At 43.2% G+C, this 16,285-nt stretch overlaps 2 protein-coding genes across 13 annotated transcripts in view; one reads left to right on the top strand and one right to left on the bottom strand.

Annotated features, from left to right (window-relative positions):
* LOC111871054 overlaps nucleotides 1-8,836 on the bottom strand; it is a 33,700-nt gene extending 24,864 nt beyond the window's left edge. For 2 of the 4 annotated variants that reach the window (XR_002843971.2, XR_004513727.1), the window contains exons 1-2: nucleotides 8,567-8,836; nucleotides 2,850-3,052 (exon numbers count right to left, since the gene is read on the bottom strand). Coding sequence is in view for 1 of the 4 variants with exons in the window: in XM_033754086.1 (XP_033609977.1) it covers nucleotides 2,850-3,058; nucleotides 8,567-8,621 (264 nt within the window). In the remaining 3 variants the exon portion in view is untranslated. Of the gene's footprint in view, nucleotides 1-2,580; nucleotides 3,059-8,566 lie in introns of those variants that run through there. The other 2 variants (XM_033754086.1, XR_004513726.1) reach the window with 2 other exon arrangements.
* The window catches only part of LOC111871052 (acid sphingomyelinase-like phosphodiesterase 3a), a 513,318-nt gene that overhangs the window by 42,006 nt on the left and 455,027 nt on the right, over nucleotides 1-16,285 (top strand). The window lies entirely within an intron of this gene.

The following is a 16,285-nucleotide window of genomic DNA, read 5'->3' as shown; positions in this document are numbered from 1 at the left end:
TGGACTACAAGGCAACACAACTCCGAATTGCTAAGTAATTTTTTTGGGGGGGGGAACGGAAGAATAAATGGTATTACGGATATGAAAGAGTATTATCATAACGGATATTGTGTAAACAGTTTATAATGGTGAGAAATCGGTTGAACTGGCTTAAGTACAGTCAATTTCGAGATGTCATGTCAGCAACTGTAAGTCTCTGAGTTATTATAACGATTGCAATTGCAAGAACGAACGAAGGGTTGCAAGTGACTTACAGGTCCTATATTTATGTAGAAGCTGTTACAGGTAACAGACGCTTAGAAACACAACACATTTATTGAAAGCCTGCCAAAGTGAAAATATTTTGGAACGAGAGTAACAAATTAAAATAGAATTCTCCAAGAAGTAAGGAGCAGGTTAAAACCCGGGAACTTGTGTCATAGTTCAAGTCAGAACTTTCTTTTTTATTTCCGTCTCTTCTCCAGAAAAGTAAAGATTAAAATATACGGAAATATAATTTGAGGGTTTCTGAAAACGTGGAAAAAAGGGTAAAGTTATCCCTGTAACAGGTCGTGGAGGCCCTTAGGGATGTGAGATGTCGAGACTCCCACATTTTCTTTAGACAATAGGCTCACAGATATTGGTGAGGTTGTCAGCCTTACGCTCCGACCGCCCTTTACCCCCAGGAATATTCCTCATGCTCATTTCTGTTAGAGGCTGAGTCGGTCCCAGGGCCACAGTGCTGCTGGAAGGATTAAGTAAATTGAAAAAGATTCACCTCATCGGGATTCGATCCCGCGACCTTTCGGCTTGTAGCATAGTGCCTGAACCAGCTACGCTACTGCGTACTCCCTCTGAAAACGTGGTACTGAGGAAAATGTATGGTCATATCTAAAAATGTAAAGATTCAATTATATAAACGGGCTCGTATGAAGGTGTACGCGAGGCGGGAGGTGTCAGGATTCTAAAAACAAAGATATAATTAGGAGCCCTTCACCAAATATTCTTACAGTGATCAAATCAGGAAGGATGAACTGGGTAACATATGTAACACAGAGGAGATATATGATAAATTAATACAAACTTCTGGACGATAACCTGAAGGGACCAACTGAATTGAATGACACAGACACAGAATGAAGAATAATACTGTCACGCGTTGGGTATGTCACGCGACAAATAACTTCACATGGGTCTCGGATTTAGCGAACCTTTATTGGACACTCGCTCTTACACTCTTACAATTATTATCAGTTGCAGTATCACTTGGCTTCTGTCTCAATACTCAATTCTGTAGCTCTCGGCTTATGTAGTTGTTCTACGGACTGGATGCCAGGCATCATTCCTCACTGTTTCGTTTCTACTGTCCGCTGTTACGTAACGGGTCTTCAGTTGTTCATCTCCGTGGAGATTCGGCGTTCTCTACGCAACGGCTCACTGTTAGAATTACAATACCGCTGTTGTTACTTCCTACGCAACGGTCTGTTCTAGCGTTGCCATGGAAGTAACACTTTTGGGTTCCAAACATGTGACAATATTAAAAGTAGATCGTAAAGGGACGCACAAGAGAGGGCGGGTTAGAGTAATGAACCTGTGGGGGGTTTTGAATAACTTTTATGTTCTGAAGGGGTGTGCTCCACAACGTCTGTTTGTACAGAATGATAAGCTCACTGCTTTTGTTTTTCCCCGGTAGGCTGCAAGTGCTCAGACGCAAGCGTGAGCGCATTGTTCATGCTTGCATAGAAACGCTCATATAAATGGCTATGCTAAGGATGACGACATAATGGATAACTTGCCGCGTTTAGGAAGTACAGCTCGACTGTACTCATGGTATGGGTCGTTAGCTGGGAGGGGAGCCATATTTCATGTTTTTCCATGACAAAGGAAATGATGATGATAATAACATGTTAGGGACACAAGAGAATAGTTCAGCGGTTTGGTAGTAATAGGAGGTAATTCGTAGCAGGGTCGATGCGTCCGTCTTGACGAGGGTGAACGCGACGGTGGACGGGGTTCTGGTTGCGAGAAGCAATAAACAGACTTCGGTCAATTTGCTGTGCTAAATATGGAAATATTGTTGGAGTATTTAAATGCGGAATTTATAATGTTAGACTGACAGCTAGGGAAGAGAATTTGTAAGAGAGTCCCTCTATTTGATTGAACACCAGGCCAAGAAAATGTGTGGCGGAATGGAGGTACACCTCCACGAATTCTGAAACTCGATATTTTATTGAGCTCCGTTAGATATTAGATAGGAGGCAGCGTGAGCACCAGAACCGGTCTGGAAGTTATGGAGAGGGAACAAACTTTGTTCCTTGTCGGATATCGAACCCTGATTTCTCGGGCGTTCATCTCACAGTCTAGTCGCTATGCAGATTAAGCTTTCCCGGCACAGTACGGAAGCAAAGAACAAATAAACAACGAAATGCAGTAAAGTATCGAGTCATATATTGGATGCTTTTACTCACTTCAGAAATTTGCACCATTCCATCTCTTTAAAATATTAAACATTAAGCTGGGGAGGAAGGAACATTCTAATGGGAATGTAAGTTTTGAGGTTTTCACGGCGATGACAACTTTCTTCATTCTAATGGGAAGTTTGCATTTGCTGCTGCGGGAGATGGGCTTCGAAGCAGTCTTCTAGGAACCCAATCCTTGTAGCAGAAGTTGCTGAGGAAGAGGAAGTGAAGGGAATAAAATACAGGAAGGAAAATAAAAATAAGATAAGGCGTGAAGAACAAGCCTTGAATTTATTTTGATGTGTCTACTTGAAGAAGACGTAGTTACATTGGAGTTGAGATAATTACACAATGATAACATTCGTGATTAGTAGACTTGGGAAGTAGGAATGGCTGCTGGAGGTTGCTAACCTGCTTGTAGATCCTCCGCAGAATTTTGTCTAAAGGCGCCGAGGGAAACGGACCGTAGGTCTCCTCTATATTCAGTAGAAATTCGGTGTGCCGACAACGGAGACTTGTCCGGAAGCAGCAGATCGGGCTCCGGCGGATGAAGCTGTGTCCTATTATTGGCAGGAAACTGACCATATCTCTCCCCTGTTGGCAACTGTGCAGTTCTGTAACTTAGCAACCAACTTTCTTACTCAGAGGAAGGATATTAGGCTTATCTCGTGTGTTTAAAGTTGTTACGAATGACTGGTTTTGAACACGGTGTTTATGAACACCTCCACACTGTAGGTCGCTCCACATTTCTGTTTCTAAACAGTCGCATACTACGGAAGCGTCGTCTCAGATGAAGCAAATTAATGTCTTGGAATATTATTTTTAGAGCTATTAATATGTAGAATATGAGCCCGGTAAGCTCAGTCGGTATAGCGAATGGCTACGGGCTGGTCGGAGTTCGAGTCCCGGTAGGGTCAAGAATTTTCAATTCTCCATGTCGTCCAGACCAGCTCTGGGGTCCACTCAACCTCATATACAGTGGGTACAGGGGGCCATTTCCCGGGGTTAAAGCTACCGCGACGTGAAGCTGACCACTCACCTTCAACTAGTGCCGAGGTCAAGAAAATGTGGATCTATACATCCACTCCCCATACGCCTTCATGGCTTAATGCTTAATTAGTTAAGCACAGGACAACTTTATCTTTTATCTTTTTATTAATATAGGGAAATTAGTATACAAAATTATTGTTTTGATGTGATTTAGGTAATGTTCATCATTGTGGACATATTAAATTATTTATTTTCCATACGTTCGCGTTACCAAGGATCAAATATTATTTTGTAACACGTGATGGTTAGTATATCAATATTAAATGGAACGAAAATTATTTCCCTAGTATTCCCTTATGGGAGATTTTCATTTAAGGTTTTGGGTACGGTATGTAACAATACACAGACATGTATGTTGGGGAACATATGCTTCCGAGAACCGTGCATATACTATCATAAGACTAGTATGTATAAAAATATGCACTTTCAGCTCAGATACTAAAGATACGTTGGGGATAAGTTCATTATCTTCAAAAGTACGAATTCTGATATTAAATTTCGGAGCTGTACGTGACTCGACCTCATACTCTGAGCCTAAGATTCTACAGCTTTTTTTTTTTTTCAGCTTATCCATCCTGTCCTTTGACCAACCGAACCTCTGTCCACCTAGTAATGTTGCAAAGCAGATATTGTCAGTGGCAACATTGACCAAGACATCCAGCGAAGGAGTCCTGCAGCATAACGTGAGATACGAACCACGGCGGGTGGGGCACTATGCTACAAGCTGGGAGGTCGCGGGTTCGAGTTTTCAATTTATCTAATCCTTCCAGCCGCACTATGGTCGTGGGGTCGACTCAACCTCTAACAGAAATGAATACAAGGAATCTTCCTGGGGGGGTTAAGGGTGGCCGGCGCGTAAGGCTGACAACATTACCGCCATCTGTGAGCCGATTGTCTAGAGAAAATGTGGGAGCCTCGACGTCTCACAACCCTATGGGCCTTCACTGCCTGTTAGAGGGACAGCTTTCATAGGTTTTACAAACCACGGCGGGTACCTGGTCTTGCTCGCATTCATACGTCGTGACCTTGACATTTGTATAGTGCAGAATAAAACAACATGGAAGAATAAATACTTTTCCCGTTGCTCACAGCTAATAAAGAAACAACAAACTCCGTGGTTTTAGTCCACAATCGACCTACACCGACCGAGTGACCGCCGCTTGTTGGCGAAGGACCGCCCCTGTGGTCTAGTTGTCAGAGTTCCTAACTACAGATCCAGAGGTCCCGGGTTAGATTCGCGGCGCTACCAGATTCTCTGAGAAGTAGTGGGTCTGGAACGGGGTCCACTCAGCCTCGTGAGGATAATTGAGGAGCTGTTTCAAGGAAATAGCGGCTCCGGTCTAGAAAACCGAAATTAACGGCCGTGGGGATCCGTTGCGCTGACCACGAGACACCCTCTATCCGCTTAAATTGGCTCACTGCAAATACACATGTAGATGTGAGTATAGCTTCGGGTAGAGCACACTGGTGAGCCTTAATGAACACGGTGATCGGCCTGCAGGTTCTGGAACGAGACATATTTTCTTGACTGGGCGATTAAGCAACACTTGCTCTAAGAATATTCTGTAATATTAGTTAAAATCACGGTCTTCCGGGATGGGAGTTGTAGTTACCAAAGCGACGAGCTGATCACTCGTCCAAGGAGTCCTACCGTCCGTAAAATGATCATGAAACTGAAAAGTCAGAAGCCAGGGCCCATGGGGACTGTAGAGCCAGTGAATAAGAAGGTAGTTACCCGCGTTACTGAGGAATTGCGGTTTGTACACTATAAGGTGTCATCTCGGAGAGACAGCAACACGAAAGAAGAGGAAAGGTGGCTGCAACATCTGTAGAGAATGCCACCAGAAAGAGCTCCCAAGCAAGTTTTATGTCATCAACCTATAAGAAGACGAGATCCAGGAAGACCAAGAAAGAGATGGCGTGGTATTTTTGATGACGAAACAGGCTAAGAAGCTCAACCCTTGCCGACCATAATGATATGATATTAAAGAGGAAACTGCTGCCTACATCTTCACGACAGAAGCGTCTCTACCTTGAATATAGAGGCAGCAGGTCCGCACCGCTTCACATTTCGGGGGGCAATAATATTAATATTCACCGTCAGGAGAATCTCAGATGTCATACTGAGTTAATTTAGCGTAAACAGGTCTACAGTTGAAGGAACTTACTTACCGCCTCCATCTTCAGGGTCGATCTCTGCTTGTCACATGTTTTAACGCTGGTGTCTTTCTAGGCTTATTTTTCGACCTGAAGATGGAGGCGATATGTTCCTCCGAAAAATTTGTTGACTTTCAACCGACAACATAGTACTCTTCATAATGCTTGTTGCATCTTATTCAGACTTAAATAAGCTCAGAAATAGATACGGATCGGACGGGAAGTGATGAATACAGTTATTCAGAAATTCATGTATTGTGTTGCGATGTGCTGTGTTGCTTATCGGACGACCATGAGATAAGGAAAAAGGAAATAACAGCTATAAACGTTGATACGATCTTCAGCTTTGTATTGCCACGACAGAAGGCTGTGGAGCGTGGTGTTGATATTTGGGTCGTATGGGGCCCTAATCTGACTGCCTGTGTTTCGTGACGGGAATATGGAACGGGAAGTGCTGCAATTACCGTTGATTTCAAGGCCTTCCCTGAGTATCTTTATAAGGCAAATATTTCTTAAACCCCTTGCGGAGTTTAGTTACATTTTGACACATTGTCTTTGAATATATTTCATTCATTACAAGGCGTTAGGATTTCCAATGTTTAGCTGCGAAATTCAATAATCGAATATTCAACAGGATATGTGGTCCGCGCCCTTAAAGTTTTGAACGAATATCCTTTTTTTTTTTCCTTGGCACTACAGCCCCAGTGGGCCTAGGCCTACCTTCATGAACTTCTGCGTTCACTTCGGTTTTTCTAGATCTTACACATTCGATAGGACTCCTTGGGCGGGTGATCAGCTCGTCGAAGGCCTCTACCTTTACACAAACACAGAAAAACGTACACACACACAAACTAAACATCCAGGCCCTGAGTGGGATTCCAACCCACGATCCCGGTTTCCAAGCGAGCGAAGACATTACATGCCTTAGACCGCTCGGCTACCGTAACCGGCAAGAATGTCTTTACCGGCAACTATATCCCAGTCGTTGTTAATGTTGTTCTATATTTATATTATTACACGTATTATTATTATTTTTTGACTTTTCATAAACTAAGTCAGGGGCTCCTAAACTGTGCTCATCGGAGCCGAAGCGGTCCGCATAAATAATCTCAAATTATAAAATTTTACTTTATGAACTCCTTGAACATGGTGTGTTGCACCTCTGTGGTCTAGTGGTCAGTGTTCCTGGCTACAGATCAAGAGATCCTGGGTTTGATTCCCGGCTCTACCAGATTTTCTGAGAAGTAGTGGGTCTGGAACGGGGTCCACTCAGCCTTGTGAGGATAATTGAGGAGCTGTTTCAAGGAAATAGCGGCTCCGGTTTAGAAAACCGAAATTAACGGCAGTGGGGATTCGTTGCACTGACCACGCGACACCCTCTATCCGCTGAAGTTGGCACTCACTTCGCAAACAAGCGGCGGTCCTCGGTCGGTATAGTTCGCTTGCGGACTAAAACCATGAAGGTTTTTTTTTGTGTCTTTAAAATAAATAAGAGGCTGTTATAATTGCGTATCACTTTGAATTTGCACTGTCATCCGCCATTTGTGTGTGCCTCAGATGTTCTATTTACTGCAGGGCATTACGCACATGAATTCATTGTCTCCAAGCGAGAGTTCAGGTTTATTCGAGTGCAGTGGTGCTTTCATGCAGGTATATCAAGGAATGAATAAGGTGTAATTATTATTCGCTCATTTTTAACTGAATTCCTTTATTTAAGGTAGTCACTTGTGGCACCATGTTTGCAGGGTCCCTGGTCACCACGGCACGGCGCATCCTCAGGTTGCGGATGTTATGTGGGTCCCTTGTCAGCACGGCACGGCGCGTCCTCAGGTTGCGGATGTTAGGTGGGTCCCTTGTCACCACGGCACAGCGCGTCCTCAGGTTGCGGATGTTAAGTGGTTCCCTTGTCACCACGGCGTGGAGCGTCCTCAGGTTGCGGATGGAGGAGTCGTCCTCGAGGTTTGGAGGGAAGCTGCGTATGTATGGAATAAACAGTCGCGGACAGCCCACAGGGGTGGTCCTCCAGCTTGGGGGTTGGGCTTGGGGCTGACAACTCACCGTAAAAATAAACTTGTTACGAAAATGAATACAAAGCCTTGGACCTGGACGGATCCTCTGCATAAATGACCTAAGCTAAATAAAATGGACAACTTGTACTCTTCTCCAAGTATAATTGGAATGATCAAGTCAAGGAGCATGAGGTGGCCAGGGCATGTAGCACGAATGGGGTAGATGAGGAATGCATATAGGATATTGGTGGGAAAGCCACAGGGAAAGAGACCACTGGGAAGACCAAGGCGTAGGTGGGTGGACGATATTAAAATGGATGTTAGAGAGATAGGATGGAATGGTATGTGTTATGTCGTGAAGGGGGCGTGGAGGTACCTCCACCGCTTCCGCCACTGTACCTCTCTTAAGCCGCCGTTACACCTCTCTTATGCCGTGGTGACAGAGGGCGTGGAAATATCCCGCTCTGTCACCCTGTTTAGTATGCTGCCACCATCTTGTTATTTTCAAGAAATCTAGTAAACTTATCATAGCTTGCGTCACTGTCCTGGCTTAACTCGTAATTCGCCGGAGCGTTGGGAGGTCCTGGAGTCGTCAAGGAAGAGGGTAACACTTAAGGAATTGCTAGGTTAAAGTAAACTCACACGCATGTCTATCCTATTCTATTTCTCTATGTCACTATATACATCTATATGCACTCTTACCGACGTTCGTCGGTTGTACTACACTGGATAATGAACCTGCAGTCATCATTGGTTCTACCTCCTGTCACCCTACTGGCGGGTATTCTACGCCTCGGTATCTCGAATGAACCTAGTCAATCTAGTTAGCCTATCTTTCCCTGTGGTTTTACACTTTACAATTATCACTGTTACACTTAATGTTCATGGCTATATGAAGTTGGTTTCACTTACTTGAGATGAGGAAATAGATGCTCGCCATCAGCCACCAGCGCACACTCACGGCCATCGCTCTCTCGGCGATAGCCTCCCCTGAACTCTAAGTTACTTAATATCAATCAAAAGTCTAAAGGCAAAAGGTTTTTTGATTAAGTTTTCTAGGGTTTATATAACCTCTCTTTGCTGATTCTTTGAGTTCCGGGTAGGTTGCCTGCCCATTCTGACGTGATTTTGGCCTCCCTCATTGGTTGCCCCTCGAGAAGGGGTTGACTCTTTCGGGTCTACCGCCTCCTCCGACTCAGCGTTTTCCTCCTGCCATAGTGTTTATGACCCACTTCATATAGCTCGTTCCTCAATGTCAGCGCTATTACACTGCCGGGTTAGCATTCTAATGACTCAGGCATTCCGTGTTACAATTCTTTGTAGACCTAAGCTTCCTGAATTGTTTCATCATGGCTGTTTCTTAATCTTACAGTCTAGCTACTATTATTCCAATTTTACCCCAAAACTATATCTACATGTACGTAACCTTAGCGGCATTACAGTATGGATTGGATGGATCTAGCTCAGGATTGACACCAGTGCATGGCTCTTGTGAACACGGTAATGAACCTTCGGGTTCCATAAAATGCTGGGAAATTCTTGAGTAGCTGTAGATTTGGCTTCTCCTCAAGAAGTTCTCAGCTCCATGAGTAAGTAAGTAAGTAAGTAAGTAAGTAAGTAAGTAAGTCATTTGTGACAAAAAACGACTTTTGTATAAAGTTATATATTTTATGACGGATTTTTGGATGAAGGGAGCTACTTTAAGGAAGAAGTGGAGCGTGGCTGCAGCTGGAACGGAAGTGGCAAGCCAGTCACAGACTCCAGCATCATCCCCAGACAAACTGCCACGATGCCGACACAGCTCTGCTCTCGTTCGACAACAATGCCACAGATGCATTAAGAACTGAAAAGCAGAATAGTGTGAATCTTAATGGTTTTGGGGGTTAACTGCCACGAGGGACAACAGTGCCACAGATGCACAGCGTGTCGTTAGCAACGAAGTGTTACCGAATAGTTCCATGTTTCCTGTCAAACTCTGTATTCATCTTGAAATTACTTGCCACGAATGTGCAAATAAGGGCATATGTTTCTCTTCCGGACTTAAGTTTGAAGCAAGTTGGCATTTGGTCTTTGCTTCCGATCTGAGGGTACGGCTTCAAGGATTCGGCGACTTTCTAACTGAAGAACTCACAATAATGAAGAGTGAAAGGGAACATAACTGTTTTTATATTTATTCTAAGATTACTGTTGTGATAATATAGTAAGTACAGTCAAAAGTCGAAGAAAGGAAATTAACGGAAAGAAATTATTGAAACTGTCTTCGGAAACCGGAAAATTAACAATAAATTCCAGTGACAGGTCTGTGCGATTACGTTACAGTACAGTTCGGTGTGTTCGTTAACTTTCGCTTTAAATTTAGCTGACAGAAAGGTGATCCACCATTTAGCTCCTAATAATATATAAATTATTCGTTTGTGGATCCCTCAAGTATTCTCAAGAGCGTAAGTTTTCTGTCATTTAGAAAACACTGTAGCTGCAATCATTGCAGCTACAGCTATCTGTATTCGCACGCAACTCAACTACCCTGAAGATGGAGGCGATATGTTCCTCCGAAACGTCGGTTAAAACCAAGAATACACGGCGCCAGATCCCAGAAGACGACTTTCTTCATAGTCATCGCCGTGAAAACCTCAAAACTTACATAAATATCCTATATTCATTCATCTTCTCTCCATTCGTGCTACATGCCCTGCCCGCCTCATCTTCCTTAACTTGATCGTTCCAATTGTACTTCGAGAAGAGTACATTAATGTTCATTTGTCTTCTCCCTCACATATGCAGCGTGTCTCTCCCATCTATTTCATTGAGAAGAGGAATAAATCACGAAATTTGGCCCAAGAGCTTGGGTGTCGCCCTTCTGAAACACAGCATGAGTCCTGCATTGTTTAATGAATTGCGGAGCCCGCAGCTGTTCTGCGGATGGCGCCTCTAATTGGGTTTTCTCCTCGGTCCGAATGTTTTGGTGTCACATTTACATGCATCTCGCCGGAACCAAGCTTCTCTTTACTAAGAGCGTTTCGGCGTTGCGTTATTCTTAAGTGGTCAGAAAATTCCGGCTAAAGAGCATCTGTATGTTTATATGCTCATTTGTGGCCGTGATGATGGAAGTTTTTTTTTTTCGTAGCAAATATGATTTTCTGAAACAAATTTCTCCTTGTAAGATCTGACGTTTTCACGGCGGTGACTATGAAGAATGCCGTCTTCTGGGATGTGGCGTCGTGCAGATCCTGTGTAAACCGACGTTTCGGAAGAACATATCACCTCCATTTCCAGGGTAGAGAAATCCGCAATTCTTTTACCATGAAGATGGAAGTAATACGTTCCTCCGCAACATCGGTTCATACAAGATCTACACGGCACCACATCCCAGAAGACGGCATTCTTAAAATTTATCTTCTTCGCCAACGCTTTTATGAGTAAAATAGGGAAATAATGAAATTATTAATATTTAGTACAGGGTTTAAAAAAATGCATTGAAAAATGTCGTAATAACAGTGAGTTAGAGACGATAATTTAGAAGCAAAAATACTTACAGCAGCAAGTTCATTTCGGCAAATGAACTGGGGCTAAAAAATATCCCGTATACATTTCATGGAATTGTGGGTGGGCTCGCGGACAGATCTGGATGTAGCGGCGCAGAAAGTTAAATCCCTGCCATGACACGGATTGACAAGTCTTTCAGTTTATCAGACAACGCTCTCAGGGGAAATGGATTTTCCTCCGCCTCAGCCCTCTCTGCTGTGGAATGGTCCGCACATTTGTTCCGTAATAAGGAAAATTCCAGTCCCTTGATTGGGTAGGTTCCATGTTGGGCTGCTCCTGGGATTTCTGAAGTGCTTGTAGCCAGCTATAGGACTAACTAGAACTACAACCTAACCAACCATCTAATTACCTGACTCAGTGGCTTCTTAAGCAGTTGAACTAATTTTATCTTTATTAGAGACGTCTTCAGACATTTCAACTCTAATTAGTAGTAACAAGTTAAATATGAGAATATAAAAATTGCATTTACGTGTTTCCGCCGCTACCGACCATCATCAGAAGACGTAGCGAAAAATATGAGGAAATACTTTATATGCCCCTATATTTTCGAACATAAGTTGTCATAAACTTGTTACACTTGATGGACTTTACTAGTTATTCATGAACAAATTACATTACTAATGAAGAAAATTAATAATTACATAAAAGTCGGTCACTCAATCATTGAGAAAAAGATAAAAAAATGTAAAGCTATCCCTGTAACACATCGTGAAGGCCCATAGGGTTGTGAGACGTCGAGGCTCGCACTTTTATTACACACTCGGCTCACAGATGGCGGTGAGGTTGTTATCCTTACGCGCCGGCCGCCCCTAACCCCCAGAAAATTTCCTGGTACTCATTTCTGTTGGAGGCTGGGTCGACCCCCGGGTCATAATGCGGCTGGAAGGGTTAGGTCAATTGAAAAAATCCACCTCATCGGGACTCAAATCCACGACCTTCCGGCTTGTAGCGTAGTGCCTCAATCAACTACGCTACCGCGTGCCTTCTCACTCATTGAGAACCTACAAAAATGCCTGACTGAATAATTGCCTTTCTGACTTAGCGAGTGATTGGCTACTTAACCAACCAACTTAACTAAATTAAGAATTAACTGACTAACTAGTCAGCTAGCTATTAACATAACTGACTGATTAGTTATTTAATCAATTAGGAGAGATAATCGCTTCGTAAAAATTCGAAACCAGATCCGAAGCTTAAAACACGCGACATGTAAGCCGACAGACAGACAGACAGACAACAAGGCATATGGCTAAGTGTCTAGACATGCCTCAGCAAAGTGCAGAGTTGCGTCGATATTTTGACTGTCCTATGAAGTCTGGAAGTTGCACGTAATTTTCCCACGTTGCCATGTAATGGCCCACTATTTCAGCTCTACCACTAGTCCATGAAATCTAACGACCCGAGATGAGTAAAAATAATGCATATAATTGAATTTATAATGCGTTTCATGCATAGGCCTACAACGTTTAAAATAAATTAAGCCATCTTCAGTGTAGTATTATAGTCCTCAAGCGATAATATCCTGGTGATAATAGCTTATACTCATATGAGGAGCGTGAGTTGCAGGTTGCTGGTTGCATGTGATAGGAACATAGGATAACTTTATATTCTCTGTGCTCTAACAGACTTCCTACATGCATGCATACATACATACACTCACACGGCAATGCTCTGCACACTCACATTTTAAAAAGCTCAAACCCAACATCATTATTGGATTCGTTTAATTTTGGTACTACTTGTCAGTTATAGCCCCTACATTTTATGAACTCCAAACTGAACTTACCAGATGTCTCAGAAATTCATTAAGCCCTAAACTACAAAACTTTGTTGGGGTACGTGGCATAAATATAGATCTCATTACGATCTACAAGTCTTAGTTGATATGTTATTTTTATTCTGTTAATATTTAACGAAATATAAAGCTATTTTTCTCGGACTACCATTTGCATTACATGGCGCAATTAAATTTGAAGTAATATAGATATATCTCATACATTTTCAACAAAACTTATTCGTTAGGAAATAGAGAAGAGAACCTGTTTTTAAAATATTGCGAGAGATTTTATCAACTCGTTGCCAGGCAACAGCTCTATAAACAAGGTCCAACACGCAACAATAGATGAGGCTGTGTTTTCTATGTTGTCTGTACCGAACAGCGGTTGAACAACGAGGTTATGCAACCCGTTTCTAAGCTACGGCTCGGTAAACACACTTCCTCGTAAGCAATGACGTCAGCAATAACAGACGGTGTTTTCTGTGGGGTCTGTGCAGAGGGGTTTTAAGAGAAGTGAATTCAGTGACAGAGTTAGTTCAAGGGCAGTTACTAGTCAGTTGTAAGCTGGAGGAGTGAGTCCAGAAGAATTTTTAGTTCCAAGGTTCCAGAGAGATTGAAGACGAAATAGCAAGAAGACTTAACATATGATTTGAAGTGCTTGTTTCTGTGTTGAGATCCGTTGCCAGTGAAGGCGGACAATCTTAGTGCGTGTGCAACGGTGAACTGGAGAGTGTTGAAAAGAGCGACACTGCTGTATTTAAGTATGATTAAGAGAACTTGTAAGCGAAGTGCCAATAAATCCAATCATCCGAACTAGAACCCGTTATTTTCGTCACGCGTACCACCCTACAAATGACGATATACCTAATCCAATACGCCAGTGTTGTATGAATTTCCACCGTTGGTCAGCAAAACGAATTCTCTATTCCAATTATGTCTCGTGCTTAGGTAAAGTGATGAAGATCGAGGCACCGTAATATTTCGGCTGCGCGTTTTGTTTTCGCAAAGACGTGCGTGAGTGCGCAGTGGAATGTAAACCAAATTAAAAGAAAAGCTGCTGTAATCTCAATTGACTGGCACCGAGATGTTTGTAGCAAGCCAGCGGGGCAATCCCCTTTAATTGCAGGAGCTCACTTCTACATAGGAAAGAAACGCGGATCACAGCTGGCCGTGCTCATTTCTTGTTACTGCGACGGCTGTGGTGAACCGAGCAGTGCTGTGCTTCTTACTCCGAGCGTCTCTGGGTTGTATCTCGGTGCTGAGATAGGATATCCTGACTGACGGTTACCTTGCTCTCCCCAGGCACTCCAGATGAATAATTCGATTTTCATTGATGTGTCAGTCAGGTTGCTGAAATGGCGTTTATTATCGTGAAGTTCTATTGCCGTTGTTTTCAAATTAAATCCCGTTAATATGAACGGTAAGGGAAGCACACAGACTGGGAAACCTGAGGGTAGAGTGTTGAGGAAGGTGTTTGGATCTAAGAGGGAGCAAGCAGCAAGAGATTGTTGGAAATATCATAATGAAGACTCTTGTGATTTGTACTCGTGGCTAAATGTTAATAGGACGATCAGATATAGGAGCATGGGATGGGCGGGAGTGCCGCAGTCATAGGAGCGAAAAGAAATGCAGGGAAAGCCTTGGTAGGAACATCTGGAGGAAGGGGCCCACTTGGAATACCTAGGTGTAGACGGGAAAGCAGTATTACAATTTATCTTAAGGGGATTAGGATGGGAAGGATTGAAATAGACTCATCTGTCCTAGGACTGAGATCAGTGGCGGGCTCTTGCGAGTACGGTAAATAAAATTCGGATGACGTAAGAATTACCACCTCATCAAGAACGGCTCTAATCCAGAGTTAGTTGACAGTAAAAGAGTATAGATATTTGATTATATATTGCTGATAAAAGGTGACAGAATCTAAGAACTTGCAAATTAAACACGGACCAATTAAATCGGTAGGAAATGGAGATTCAAATGCCTTTATCGCTTGAAAGTTGGAACCTGCTGTGGTTTAAATTTTGAGAAATAAGGTCAGAGGTTAAGGACCAGGCTATTATGAAGGGTAAATACGTAAGATTTGAGGTTTTCACGGCAGCGACTATGAAGAATGCCGTCTTCTGGGATGTGGCTCCGTTTACATATTGTGTTAACCGACGTTTCGGTAGAACGTATCGCAGTGTAGTCTGCAGCCACCTGTACCCGCTGGTTCCTCGCTCTCGGATTTCTTATTCCTTGAAGATGGAGGCAATATGTTCCTCCGAAACGTCGGTAAACACAATACCTACACGGCGCCACATCCCAGAAGACGACATTCTTCAAGGGTAAATACATTCACTGGCAACAGAACACTGATCTCTAGCATGTCATAGCGTTTAACGCAGTAGCCCATATTTCTAGGTTTTGTCATGGAACATTGTTTCAAACGCTTGGCCAGGAACGTGCTACATATTTATGACACGTAATTTTTTTGGTTCACGTGTAATCTGATAAGGCTCTTTATGCCACAAAGAAGAGATGAATGCTTTGCGACGTTTCGTGCAGTGCTGTGGTATGTGGGCATACGTACTGCATTCCTGTGGCGAGAGCGCTGCGTCTGCACATGCAGCGGTAACGTGGCCCGCTGCAGCAGCTTGTGTTCCTGTGGGACCTAGAGCGCCATCTTTGTTGCATTGTCTCTAGTTTCCTGTCCATCCACACGTCCTTCTTTCTTTCGTGGCTTATATAGCGATGCTTTAGGTAGCTAGGCTACGTACAGTCTGATCATAAGGCGAGTGATGAATTAGAAACGATTTAGACGGAAGTGGCATTAACATTCCCCAATACGGACTGAGGTGAACCACGACAAGACTCAGACTAGGCGGTGTTTGAAATTGCTAAAAATTTTATATAAAATAAATATATTTCATACAGAATTTCACTCACTCACTCACTCATGTAGCTGAGCCCTTCTTGAGGAGCCGCCAATTCTGCAGCCAAACTCAAGAACTTCACAGCATTTTATAGAACCCGAGGGTTCATTACCGTGTTCACAAGACCCCTCCACTGGTCCATATCCTGAGCCAGATCAATCCAATCCATGAAATCTCATCCTGTCTCTCTAAGATTCATTTTAATATTCACCCACCTACGCCTTGGTCTTCGTAGTGGTCTCTTTCCTTCCGGCTTTCCCACCAATATCCTATATGCCAGCCCTGTCCAATGCGGCGTCCGTGGTGTATTTTTCTGGCGCCCTCCGTAAGCACATATAATTGAGCCGATTTTTAATATTAATTCAAATTGTAAGACAAGAGACATTTTTGAACGTCTGA

This window comes from Cryptotermes secundus, unplaced genomic scaffold, assembly GCF_002891405.2.
Source record: "Cryptotermes secundus unplaced genomic scaffold, Csec_1.0 scaffold73, whole genome shotgun sequence".
NCBI classification, from domain to species: Eukaryota; Metazoa; Arthropoda; class Insecta; order Blattodea; family Kalotermitidae; genus Cryptotermes; species Cryptotermes secundus.
This window is presented reverse-complemented; position numbering and strand designations above follow the sequence as displayed.